Here is a 13309-nt window from a genome sequence, read left to right as displayed (position 1 = left end):
AATAATACCATTTTATATTAAAATTTTAATTATAAGTATGAGGGATAAGTCATAAGTATATTCTGTAAAAAAGTGATCCTCAAAAGTGTTCCAGAACACTAGAATCATCTTTTTTTTGCTTCCGAAAAGTGGTCCAAAAGTGTTCCCTTAATTTAATCAAAATCATTTTTTTTTCCATTACCAAACATGTTTCTGATCCTTTTTTGTTTCCGGGAACAGAAACAGAGAATCAGAATCACCGCCAAACAGACCCTAACATGACGCAGTTATTAATCACTTTGTGATTGATGATTTTATTTTGTAAGTCAATTACATAAAGTCTAGCCAGGCCATGCCTACTGCCTAGCAGTCAGCAGTACCACTTGCCTTTAGTCTTTTATCAAGCTCCGACCGAAAAAACAACAATGGAAAAATCTTTCCGAGGAGAAATTGAACAAATGTGCATCAACTTTTTCTTAGATATGAACAAATTTTTCTCGAAATCTTTCGAGACAAAAGGCCCCTTCGTCTCCTTCCTCACGCAATCACTCGGAGCTCTCTCTCTCTCTCTCTCTCTCTCTCTCTCTATCCCACATTCCTGAGAGAGACGAATCACAAGCGCAGATATGAATCTGGGTACCAGCTCATGCTTTTTACTGCTCTAGCTATAATGAGCAAAGCCTTCACTCTCTTCTTCGCGGAAGAGGATGGCTCTGCAAGAGGACGAAACCCACCACCAGTACAGCAACGCTTCGTTTTCGCTCGACGGGCTCTACTGTGAGGACGAGACCTTTGATGAAGATCTGGCAGACAATGCCGGTGGAAATGCCTGTGAAGAAGCGGGAGATGACCTCTACGAGATAAAGGACTCGACTTTGCCTCTGTCTTTGCTCGAACAGGACTTGTTTTGGGAAGATGGGGAACTCGCCTCTCTGGTTTCGAGAGAAACCGAGACCCATCCCCGTTGCGACGAGCTAATCTCTGATGGGTCTGCGGCGCTTGCCCGCAAAGAGGCGGTTGGGTGGATTTTGAGGGGTCGTGCGCATCACGGGTTTCGTCCATTGACTGCTATGTTGGCCGTGAACTACTTCGATAGGTTCATTTTGAGCTTCAGGTACCAGAGAGACAGGCCTTGGATAAACCAGCTCGTAGCTGTGGCTTGTCTCTCGGTTGCTGCCAAGGTGGAGGAAACCCAAGTGCCTCTTCTTCTTGACCTTCAAGTATGCACATTGTGTCATTGTTCTTTAAATGTTTGGTGAAATGTCCAACTGAAAAGTTCTTGGACACTTCCTGTTGCATTTGCGTTGAAAGAGCTCGTTTTGGTGTGCTTTTTGTAGGTGGCTGATGCGAAGTATGTGTTTCAATCGCGGACGATTCAGAGAATGGAGCTCTTGGTGATGTCTACTCTTGGTTGGAGGATGAACTCGGTGACCCCGATTTCATTCTTTGATCACCTCCTTAGGAGGTTTGCCTTGACCACTAATTTGCACAGGCAGTTTTTCTGGATGAGTGAGCGTTTACTTCTCTCTCTGGTTGCAGGTGAGCAGCCAATTAGCTCGGTGTCTCATTACTCAGCAAGTGCATAGACAATATGAATCGTTTTCTGATGATCCCACCCAGTCTAAGAGTACCAATTAACACTGAATTTTGTTTCCAGATGCGAGGCTCGCGAGTTTTCTTCCTTCGGTTGTTGCCAGAGCTACAATGTTGTACGTTAACAGGGAGATAGAACCGTGTATATGCGGTGAATTCCTGGACCAGTTACTGAGCGTGCTCAAGATCAATGAGGTCTGGTTTTGTGTGTATATTTACTGTCATTCCCTGATTCCACATGCTCTAATATTGTCTCCTGCAATAGGTTCTAGCGGTTTCATTGATGATGGCTTGTTAGTTATGTTTTTCCGGTGTGCTTGCTCTTGGGCAGGACCAAGTAAATGAGTGCTATGAACTCATTCTTGAATTGTCAACTGACCATCCTGAGATCCTCAACTACAAGCACAAGCCTAAGAAGCTATCAGTAGCCAGTAGCCCCAGTGGTGTGATTGATGCTTCTTTCAGTTGTGACAGTTCAAATGATTTGTGGGGTGTGGCATCATCGGTTTCTTCTTTGCCGGAGCCTCGGTTTAAAAGGAGCAGATACCAGGATCAGCAGATGGGCCTGCCATCTGCGAGCGTTTCACCCATGGGTGTCCTTAATAGTTCCTATTAGTCTTTTCTTATTATCTTTGATTGAACATGCTATAAAGCAGTCTTTCCCTTGCTTATATCTTGCGGCATCTAATCTTGTGGTCTATAATCTAATGGTTTGGAATTTGATTGCATCGCTTTATTCGATAGATATGCAAATGCATAACGATAAGCCAAAAAAGGGTGGACTTGGAATTTCCTCCTTAATTCAAGACAGGGTTATTGAGACTCTTTTGAAAGAGAGGTGAGAAATGATGGTAGTTCTTGGTTTAGAATAGCACGTGTTTCTCCTAATATTTCTTTCTCAATTGATTTGGTTTGCCATTTTGAAAAATTGGCATCAATAGTCTTTGTATAAGTAGTCAATGCAACTGTCTGGACTAGTTACTGTGGGAGAGTAGCGGTGGATATGGAAGGCAAGATGTTAACTTTGAATGGATAGATTAATGTCTTGGGTTTCTCGAATGGATGACAGTTGCATAGTTCACATTTAAATATATCTCTGTTAGAGAGAGGAGATGTGTTGAAGTTCTCATACTCTTGTTAGACCTATGTGTTGTATTTTAGAGCTAGATTAGGTAATTGATGTGGAAGAGCTCTTTCATCAAGGTCAAACAAACGAGGCAAAGTCCTTGCTAGGGACAACAGAATTCCCGCTGGCCGACAAGTTCATCCTGTCCTCAGGACATCTCTCCGCATCTCTAGAGCTAACTTAAATGTGATTAGTTCTTTTAACTTAGTCCTCTTGGACTATGCACATCTCCAATTGCCTGAACTCTTTTTCAGCCTTTCTCAGATGTTGCACTTAGTCGTTGCCTTCCTTTTTTTTTTTTTTTTTTAAATTTTTGTTCTTTGTTCTAAGCGCCATAGTGAGATCTGATAAAGGCGGATTGGATGACTGGTTCACTCCTCTCTTTCACACTTATCAGGAAGAAAAGAGGGATGGAAGTTGGAAAAAAAAACCCTTCTTTTCTCTTGAGAGCAAGGTAAGGAAGCATGTCCATGAGGTGCATTGATCGAGATGAATAAATAACGATACTTAATATTATAAGCAAGCATCTCATTCCCTAGACAGACGGTAGTTGTGACTTGTTTGAAAATGTAGGTTCTTTAGGTTCCAGTTTTCCACACAAAGTCAGCTAACTTGGAGCAGCTGGGAAGTCTCACAGTTAGCACCCCACCCAGTTGTCATGTGGGTCTTTTTTGGACAGGTCCACCAGTTCTTAGTCTATGTATGTAGATAATAAATAGATTGTTGGATTTGCAGAGAGTCGGTCATTAACAAAGCTCTCTTTCTCTCTCTGTCTCTCTCTCAAGGCAGACTTTCGTCTACCGATTCCAGACATGTCGACAACTTTCTTGACTAAATGAAGATTGTTGGTGTAGGTGATAACTAATTTAATGTGCTCTGAGTTGGTGATATGTACTTGTTATATGAGTAAGTGCTTATGCTTCTGTAGCATGTGTCATTGCTGCTTAAGTATTTGGTACTCCGAATCTCACCAAGTTCCTAAGGATACGGCGTTGATTTCCTTGGGGGTGCTTGTTTGTCGTTCGAGATTGATCTGAATGCGCCATGCCACCTGTTAAAATGATAGGAGCCGTTCTGATCGAATGTTTGTAGTCTTGAGAAGCCCTGGCCTTTGTGCTTCATATCAGAAGCCATTGACCACAGTTCCTCTGTAGGAGAAGTAGCAATAAGCACAGGTTCATGGAGAGGGCGCTATGGGCAATTTTGGAACCGTCATTGCTCGAGGTGAAAACTGCTCCTTTGTTTGTTCTCCATATTTTGAAAGCGGGAGTAGGTAAAATCTCGGCGAGAAGTTTGACGGTGGTAAATTGTTCCGTCGTCTTGCCTCCGCAGAGGAAAGGCAACTCTTTTAGGGCCTTCATCCATTTCAGATCCTCTGTGTAGTCGTCAATGACTATCATATTTGGCACTTGAGTGGAGCATAAGGTCGAATGGTCCTACCTTTTGGGATGGCATGGACACTTAAAACTTTAGTTCTAGTGAATTTCTATGGTTAAATCGACGGATAGTGTCTATGATGGTAATCTTCTCGATGTTTTTATGTTAAACTTCCCGGTCATGGGTGTCAAAATTCATGTTGTGAAACCTCGCATAACTCTTTCAAGATTAGTCAATGAAACCCAACGTGATTAGTTCGATCAGAGTTTTCTAAGGCGCTTCAAAGCTACGTGCTGTGAGGCCTAATAAATAAGCGGCACAGTTGTTATATATATGGTATCGACATGGCATTTGTGAACATATATGCTCTAAATAAGGAGTGTTCTCTCATTTGTGGTACTATGGTACATTCTGCGACATCCGAATAAGACATTACCATTCCGGTCTTTCCTCAGAAATGTTCTTGGGGGCAAACATGCGCCTTTAGTAATAAATGTCGAAAAGAGATTGAGATCGGACGAAAGCAAAATTACAATCATATCAAATTGCTGATCAAATTTTAGATTTTTCACGAAAATACCATTTTATCCTAAAAAGCACATGAATGGATTAAGATCGATTTTAGATCTTTTGATCGATACCATTTTACCCGGAAGAGCACGATTGATTAATATGTATGTTAGTTCATGCATAATGTTCAAAAGAAATAAGTCAATCAACTCTAACTTGAGGTGATTATGTCAGTTTCTATCTTTGTCCCGGAACCAAGTATGGTGACAACAGCGCCAATGAACCGAGCATCTCTTTGAGATAACTACTGTTGTGTTGTGCTCGATGTTGTGCAGCGTTGCAAGTTACATATTTGGTAACACATGCTTTAAAGTTGCAGGACCTCAAAACTGAGAAAATTCTCTCAAAGTTCCAATGAATCACTACGGTTACGAGGGCGCTGCAGTTGTGAGGAGATCGTCAAACACCTTGTAAGAATCACAACAACATCCATTGCCACGGCCGCGACCACTAGGGAAAACAGGCGGATGGTGCCGACAAAGCTAACACGCGACGCTAACCGGAGCACAGAAGAGATGGTCGGAAGCAGCTGGGCAGGCTCGTTTCCTATACCGTCTTGGAGAAAACGTCAAAACTCAAAAATGTTCGTTCTCATTTGCTGAATCTGAAACAGGGATGAACCAAAGATTGTATAGCTATTAGCTATGGCCAGTGGGTGAAAATTTTCTGCGAAGTCTCCAGCATTCCCCCAATCAGAGGGAAATGCTAGAATATGAAAACCAAGAAAGGCAGAAAGAAAAAGCTTGATGTGGTCAATGAGGGCAAATGCATTGGAAGGGGACAAAGGGTGCACAGGTTGTCATGAATCTCTTGGCGTAGCACTTTTCTTTAAATATGTGCGAGTGTCTGAATTGTACATCGGGAGGTCTGATCATGTTCTGCAGCAGCAGTGTTTGGCTCAAACTATGAAGAGCCCTCTTATGGACCCCATAACGCCATTAGGTTTCACCTACTCATGTCATGTTCTGAAAAAATGGTTCAATTTCCAGCATGGTCCATTCTTCGAGATATACACATATACATACATACATATATATATGTATTATAGTTTTGTTTTTCAATTGTCCTTTAGCTTGGCAGGCTTTAGGGTTCTCCCATGAAAGGTGACCCAGCCCCGATCACCGGAGGTAAAATCTATCATCTGTGAATTTTAGGATAGAGATGAGATCGCTCTATCCCGCGCGTAGGGGGAGGCAAGAATAGATTGGGCCACATTTGTCACATAATCCTTTATTTATCTGATTGTTTATTGAGATGAAAGCGCGAAATTTTTTCAAAAAGTCCTAAATTTATTGTATGACAACTAATTCTGTCCTAAACCTTTGAAGTAAACCAATTTAATTCTAAATATTTTGACGAGTTGCCAATTTAATCCTAAACATTTTGACAATTTATCAATATATTCATTTCGATCAAATATCCAAATAATAGTCCGAAGTGGATCTTATCTCAAGTAAGGATCTAAAGTACCATTTTTATTTCAAAGGGTATTTTCTTCATTTATATTATATTATATTTTTTCCTTTTTCTTTATTATTTTTCTTTCCTTTTTCTTTTTTTCCTTCCTTTTCGCAAGTGGCCGATCTTAGGCTATGCCAGGCATTGGCGAGGGCCGGGCGATGCCGGCCCTTGCTAGATTTAGGGGAGAGTCGCCTCGCTCGCAATCGGCAAGCCCTCGCCTAGTGATTGGCCGGGCCCCCACCAGAAGCAACATGGGAAAAAAAAAAAGAATAAAAGAAAAAATAAATGACAAAAATACCTTTGATTAGACCCCTCTTTGAATAATAAGGATATTTTATACCCTTATTTGAAACCCGTCCAACGAACTTCCCTATTGTTCCAACCACCTTCGTGCCACTATTGTCGACCTTTGTTGCACCACTATTATTAGCAACATTTCTCTCTCTCTCTCTCTCTTATATAAATAACATAAACGACCATATACTATTTGAAAGAGAAAAAAGATGTTAATCTTGGTAACATGGTTCCTCAAATTCGAGTTTCGTGTTTCCTAGATCGCATCAAATGTTATATGTGGAAATAGTTTGTAATCATGAAAATAAATGATTGTTGGACCTAGAAAGACATGATTGTTGGATATGAAAAGAAGTATTTGCCGACATGAAGAGAAGTGCTATTGATCATGAAAAGTGGCTATGGTTAATCATAGAAAGTGGTGATGGTGGGGATAACATAATGTTTTGTTCGGTTATTCGTAAATAGGGATAATGACACAAATATTTCATGAACTTTGACCCAATGTATAATGTAGTCCGTAAACTTTTAATTTGACCAATATAGTCCATGAACTTTAACCCAATATGCTATGTGGTCCCTAAATTTTTATTTGATTAATATAGTTCCTAAACTTTTGGAACATGTTTGACTTAGTCCTTGAACTTGAATCAGCAATCAAAATTTTCCCCAACACTATAGGGTTTCAAGAATGAACCACAGGGTTAAAGGATATGTGTGTTATCCCATTAGACCTAGCCCACTGCCACGCCCAATGCCACCGCACCATGACAAGAGATGGATAGCTGCAAGACCTTGGTTTAATTCAAGCCTGGCAAACTGAACTACCTGTCCAGTTAAGTCGGGTCGGATCGACCCCATGAATCTGTGTCCCCCCATATGCCCGGCCCACTTCTCTGACTTCCGTCTTGAAATGGTCGAGTTCGTTTCTCTCTTCTTCTTACATCAAGTAAGAAATTGGGCCCAAGTTTTTAGTCTTAAAATTTTTTTGGCACTCCTGATTTATGTCAACGGGGATAGCTGTTCCTTATGCAACGGGGACCATCTTCCATTTCATACTTCAAAAATGACCTAAGGTTTTCTTTTATTAATAAACTATGTTTACAATAAACTAGTATTACTATATATTACTCCCATTATTATGGAATTTGGATAATTCCATTTTTGATTGATACAATTGATTAATAGTGTATCATATCATGATACTATACAGTCAGATACTAATTCACAAAAAACAAAATAATATAAGTAATTAAATTGAGTTAATTATGAAAGCAAGTTCAATTATACGTATAAACAAAAGTGTAATAACAGTAATCAAGAACATAAATTGTATTAAATATAACGTTTCCGATCATGATTAGAGTTTAACCAATGATGCAGCCAGGCGTTGAAGGTGGGGGAGGGAGGTGAAAATGATTAACGAAACATGGGGTCAAAAGAAATCTTAACATGGTAATTTTGAATAAACCTGCACATTATTCAATGAGTAATAGATAATAAAATTAAAAAATGTACTTCAATTCAAACTCTGTAAATGTTGTTCTCAATTTTTTCATACGTACATAAATGAGGGAGCAAAGATGAGAGAAAATATTTGTCTCTTCTCAAAAATAGGAAAATATTTTCCTCAGTTTTGAAGGAGTTTTTTTCATGGTTGGCAAATATTTTTCTTGACTAGCTTATTTTTCACGAACTAAACACCGGAAAATCTGAAAAACGTTTTTCCGGAAGTTTTTTTTTTTTTAGGAACAAACAGAGCCTAAGTTTGGCGGGTTTAAGCATTTAACACTTATTTGGTAGTTGCGCAAAGATTGCCTAATTTGAAACTCTCCTATATTATTGCTAAAACGCAAGCGCTTTGGGAAGTCTCATGTTCATTTTTTTTCCTGCTTGATTCCCTCTTTTGGAAAAGTTTGAAAATAAAGTGTGGCTTTCGTTTTAATATGCAGAGAGGTTGTATAGTTCCAAAATAATTACTTTTACGTAGTGTGATCACATAATGAGTTGGTTTTTACATACGTGTGGTCATTAATACTTCAACCTATTCCCTTAATGCACCATAATATTAAAGTGGAAGATTTTATTTTGTTTTCGAAGAAGAGTTTTGATGACATTGTACCTACATGCAGGTCACAAAGCTATCCACGTCCTTATCTCATTATCAATACAATAAATTAGCTAGTCATGGATATTGATATTGTTATATGTATATATGTATAGAAATGAACGCCAAGAAATCTTCATCTAGTAACTAATGTTCTTGGATTAATTGACAAGATCAATAACAGCAACTGAGTTTTATCTGCTTATCCTACGGGCCTAATCCGAAAATAACTTGGTTTCTTCGGACATAAGTTCCCATCACAACTCTCACCCAGGCAATCTCTAACTTTGCATATTTGATAGTGAGATCCTAAGAATTGCCCGCTTGTTTATCCTATGTTTATCACCACATTGGGTCGCGGCTTCATTCTTTCCGTCGCTCCTGCTCTCTGGAAACCCACGATCATCACAAACCCTAACACCCAAGTTGCTGATCAAGGGGTGGAAAGAAGCACTGAGTCGGGTGGATCAAAGTATTTCGATCACGATGGTCTGTTTACGGTTCACAAATCATCTGTCGATGGGGAGAGAGAGTTCGGAACTCGACCTCTCGTCTCTTCGTCTCTTGGCAGACACGGCTGCTCTGGTTTCCGAGGGAAATCTCAGTTTGACTCCTTCCACCGAAACCCGAGAAACTTAGAAGATAGGCTTCGCGACTCTAATCGGATCAAGCGAATTGTCGATAGACTGCATGGACAAAAAACAGGAGATGCGAGGTCGGGATGCGACACTCGTGGTGGAGAAGAAACTCATTGTCACCGACGTGAGCCGGGCCCAAAGCAGGCTCTCGTGACCTAAGAAGTAGATGAGAGAAAAATTCCTGAGCGGAGAAGAGACCCGAATCCTAGACAAGAAGGGGAGCATTACGGTTTCCCTCATCAAGCCGTGTCTCGAAGTATCTCAGGGTTGCAACTCAAGAAGTGGAATTGCACGAGCAAAAATTTTTCCTATGTGTTGACAGCGAAGTGGAATGGGGTCGCACGTCCATGCGAGCGGAATGAACTCATAAAGGATGGGTCTAATCCAGCTTTGGTCCTTTAGAGTGGATGACAACTTTTACTTTTGCCTCATGAAAGTTAAAACACCGGGCAGTGGAAAATATAGCTACTCATGAGTGATCGTCATTCTTATTCGTGAAGAAATTCGATTAAATTTCTTTTGAGTTAAAGTAACTTTGCAAATCTTAAATTCATAATATATTTAGAGTATAAGGACACCGTAGATTGCATTATGTCCATACGTCACTTATTGTAATGCCATAAATTTTGTTATCAATCACTTAAATGTCAAACTTTTATATAATTCACTTAAGTGTCATACTTTTAATTGATCACTTAAGTACCGTAACTTTAAAAAGCGCTCACCGTAGGTACCGAAAATCCAACGTGTAATGGCACTTGCGATGAACTCTTTTTTAAAAGGTTATTGCACACAAGTGATTGATAAAAAAGTTATAATATTTAAGTAAATGATATCAAAGTTCATGCTCTCAAGCGATCGATTGCAATTGATTGAAAAATTATGGTACTTGAGTGAGCGTCGTGCAAATGTTATGACATTTAAGGTGTCCTTTTTTTCCTTCTATCTACATTCCTCAAAATTTTGGTGTCGAGGTAGTTTTATGCTTTCATTTTTTAGATATAGCTCTTGAAATCTCTATGAAGTTAGGACGCGTACCTGTAGTCGTGGAAGCTTAATTTCATTGATCAACGGTGGTTCTCCTTGGCCTTTTGACGGAAGATTTTGGGGCTCTTGAGTTTTTTCTTTATTCTTCCTTTCCTTTAATTGTTGAATTGTGCATTAATAAGTTCATATGACAAGCGTATATAGTGCTGTGTAATTGATGATCATTGGAACATAGACCCTAATGTGTCAATTTTGGTTCTGATTAGGTTAGTCCCTAAGTGTACTTAGGAACTTCCTGCACCCATTGTATGCAATGAACTTCCACATTTGTCTGTATTCCAAAAGAGAAACTGGTTCTAAACATACAAAAGAAATTATTTAGTCATAGTTTCCTACGATCAAGTTGAGTGCAAGAGAATATGTTTTACCCCGCATGCGGCTAAGAGACATAAAACGACAACAAAAGGAAGACCGATCGGCTCATGCCGGTGCATGTTTGATGTTTTTGACCACTTGAGGTGCTTTAAAAACAAGCATTCTGTTTGTGAAGGAAGTCAAGAGAATCTCTTCATCAAAATTGATCATAAGTTCAAGTATGTCGATGCTCCACTCTCAATAACTTGTGGGTGTTGCTTCCCATCAACTATATATTGATTGTAAATGGAATTGTCCACGTTTTAAACATATTATAGTCAAAATAATTTTATCTTGATTTATTCTTATGATCATAGTATGTGATGTACTTTTTAGTAGGAAACTTAGTCAGTAGGCCTGAGCGCACAAAGAATTGTATATGAGCCGATTTCATGTACCGACGGTACGACAATGCTTGAACCATCACAAAATTGCACTATAGAAAAGAAATTAGGCAAGCAAAAGCTACTATCAAATTCTTCTTTATGCTCCATTTATCTCGCGAAAAATGAATAATTTGGAAATCATCTTCTTAAAAATGATTGCTTATATCGCTTTTAAAAATATACAAAAGAAAAACATTATGATCTATGAAGATGCTTAGACATAAATTGTTTTCAATAGTAGAAATATTTTTCATTGACTAATAATTTTAGGCGATACCAAGAACCATTTTTCGGAATATGTTTTCCAAATCATCTATTCTCCACGCAGTAAAAGAAGCCTTAATGTAAACTCAATGCTTGATCTTACAGAGCCAATTAACGTTTGAAATAAGTTATGTTTTTGAATGAGTTAAGACGATACGACTAAGATGCAAATCTTGATCAAGTTTGAATCATGTTTCCTAAGGAGCATTAGATTGCATTTTTTTTTATATTTAATCTCTCTTTTCTGTGTACATGATTTGACATTGCATCATTTTTTACATTCAATAACCATATACCTGAAGTTCGTTTCACAGTTAATATTAACATGATTATTTTCTTCTCCTGAGTCCATTGGTTAATGTAGTGTTTAATAAAAGTAGAAAATTTAGTCCGTTTCTTTCTATTTGTAAAGTGAAGCGCTAGAACCATAATAACCATTGCTTTTTAATTTGTGTGGTTTACTATTTATTGTCAAGACCCCTAATATCCTCTGCTCATATAATTTGTTAATTGTCTGTTAATGTTTACACTGTCATCAATATCAAGTATTGTCGGACATGCAGGCTATAGATTTGTCCATTGTTTTAGAAATTTGATAAAATCAGAACGTTTCATTATCTCTATCGATGTATTGCTTTTCAAAAAAGCTAAACTGAAGTAGAGTGACAAATTTATCTAACTTATTAATCTTTTATATTTTGTTGTTCCTGATCTCAAGTTTAGTTATGAAAGTCTCCATAATCCACTAGAGCAACAAAGTGTTGATTAAGTAGTCAACACGAGAGAATGGAAGCAAGATTTCGCATTCTTTCGGTTAAATCCTTACGTATTTTTTTTTTGGTCGAACTTTTTTGATGTGATTAGCTAATTTTAAAGTGTTTCTCCATATTGTAGTGCTCTTCTTGCCTGCTTTAATACGTTTTTCCTTGGTAGCATGTTTCCTAAATCTTCGATTAAGTCATATGAAATTGGCGCTGTTAATTAATTTCCGACCTTCAGTTTCTGAATTTGAAAAGATAGGGGGACGTAGTTGGGACATCAAACCAAACTAATTCTGAAAACGGAATTGATAATGACATTGTAAGGGGGAATGTTGACATATCGCACGTCGCTTGATAATGATTTTTGTTTTGGAGGTTAGTAAATGGAATTTATACACTCGTTATATTCGTGAAGTCTCCGATCACCTATTAGTTTGAATTTTTGGATTGGACTTTCTAATATTTTATTAATTTTTCTTAGCTTTTACATATAACATCATGACCGAAGGGAGAACACGAAACGTTTCGGCAGTTGCTTCATAACCACATAAAACCGTTATCATCAACTGACAGATTGTCTATCACATGTTTACTGTTAATTAACTTCTCTTTAACCCCGTCAAGAAAAAAAAAAAAAAACCATCCGAAAAAGCTCTCTTTGACCCACTCAATTTCACATATCTGTGGAGTGTCCTCAACAAGGGTTGATCTTTTTTATTACCTAAAATGGAGATAGATAGACCCCTAATCCTGTATTTAGGTACTAGATTAAGTTGGATTGCCTGAGATTAACACGGGCTTTTTAAATTTGAAGTTGATCAGGTTCATGACCGAACTGGTTATTGAAGTAGCGTATTTTAGACCTTTTGCTTATGAAGTTGACACGATTACACACACCCAAGCAAGTCCTCACGTCTCGTGTCTAACTCGTTGCCTTAGCATTTATATTAATAATTGATATTATGAGTGCATTTATGTTTTGAACTTTTTTACTATGCCGGAAATGCATGAAACTCTTTAATGGGTAAAAATTGAGAAAAAATCGATATCCTATTTTTTGCTGCATTGCATATGAAAGAACTTTGTTTAAATCTAGATAACCGTGTTCCATTGCGGATAAAATCACGTACAATATGTCTCGACAAATTTGAAGACTGACGTGTTCAATTCAGAGATTGAAAAAAAAAAAAAAATCTTTATTATCATCACTCATCCAACTTTCCTAGGACGAGTGTGACAATTTGGCAGTTAGCACTTAACCGTCAAAACGGTCATATAATTGCCGGTTGCACAAATATTGCCTAATCTAAAATCCATCCAAACATTAAGCCACATGAAAATAAAGCTAAAGA

At 38.3% G+C, this 13309-nt stretch overlaps 1 protein-coding gene across 1 annotated transcript; it reads left to right on the top strand.

Moving 5' to 3' along the window:
• Positions 1 to 487: 487 nt before the first annotated feature.
• Positions 488 to 2500, top strand: LOC115742151 (cyclin-D3-2). Its single transcript, XM_030676275.2, has 4 exons — positions 488 to 1199; positions 1317 to 1518; positions 1637 to 1767; positions 1904 to 2500. Exons 1-4 carry the CDS (start codon positions 687 to 689, stop codon positions 2186 to 2188), a joined length of 1131 nt encoding a protein of 376 aa, XP_030532135.1. The 5' UTR covers positions 488 to 686; the 3' UTR covers positions 2189 to 2500.
• Positions 2501 to 13309: the final 10809 nt, after the last annotated feature.

Source organism: Rhodamnia argentea, chromosome 11, assembly GCF_020921035.1.
Source record: "Rhodamnia argentea isolate NSW1041297 chromosome 11, ASM2092103v1, whole genome shotgun sequence".
Taxonomy (NCBI): Eukaryota; Viridiplantae; Streptophyta; class Magnoliopsida; order Myrtales; family Myrtaceae; genus Rhodamnia; species Rhodamnia argentea.
Note: the sequence above shows the minus strand (reverse complement) of the source record. Positions and strands in the feature narration are given on the sequence as shown.

Coding starts and splice junctions, on each gene's coding strand:
- LOC115742151 (XM_030676275.2), top strand. CDS start 687: ATGGCTCTGCAAGAGGACGAAACCCACCACCAGTACAGCAACGCTTCG. Junction 1,200..1,316: donor CTCTTCTTCTTGACCTTCAA/GTATGCACATTG, acceptor TGCTTTTTGTAG/GTGGCTGATGCGAAGTATGT. Junction 1,519..1,636: donor ACTTCTCTCTCTGGTTGCAG/GTGAGCAGCCAA, acceptor TTTTGTTTCCAG/ATGCGAGGCTCGCGAGTTTT.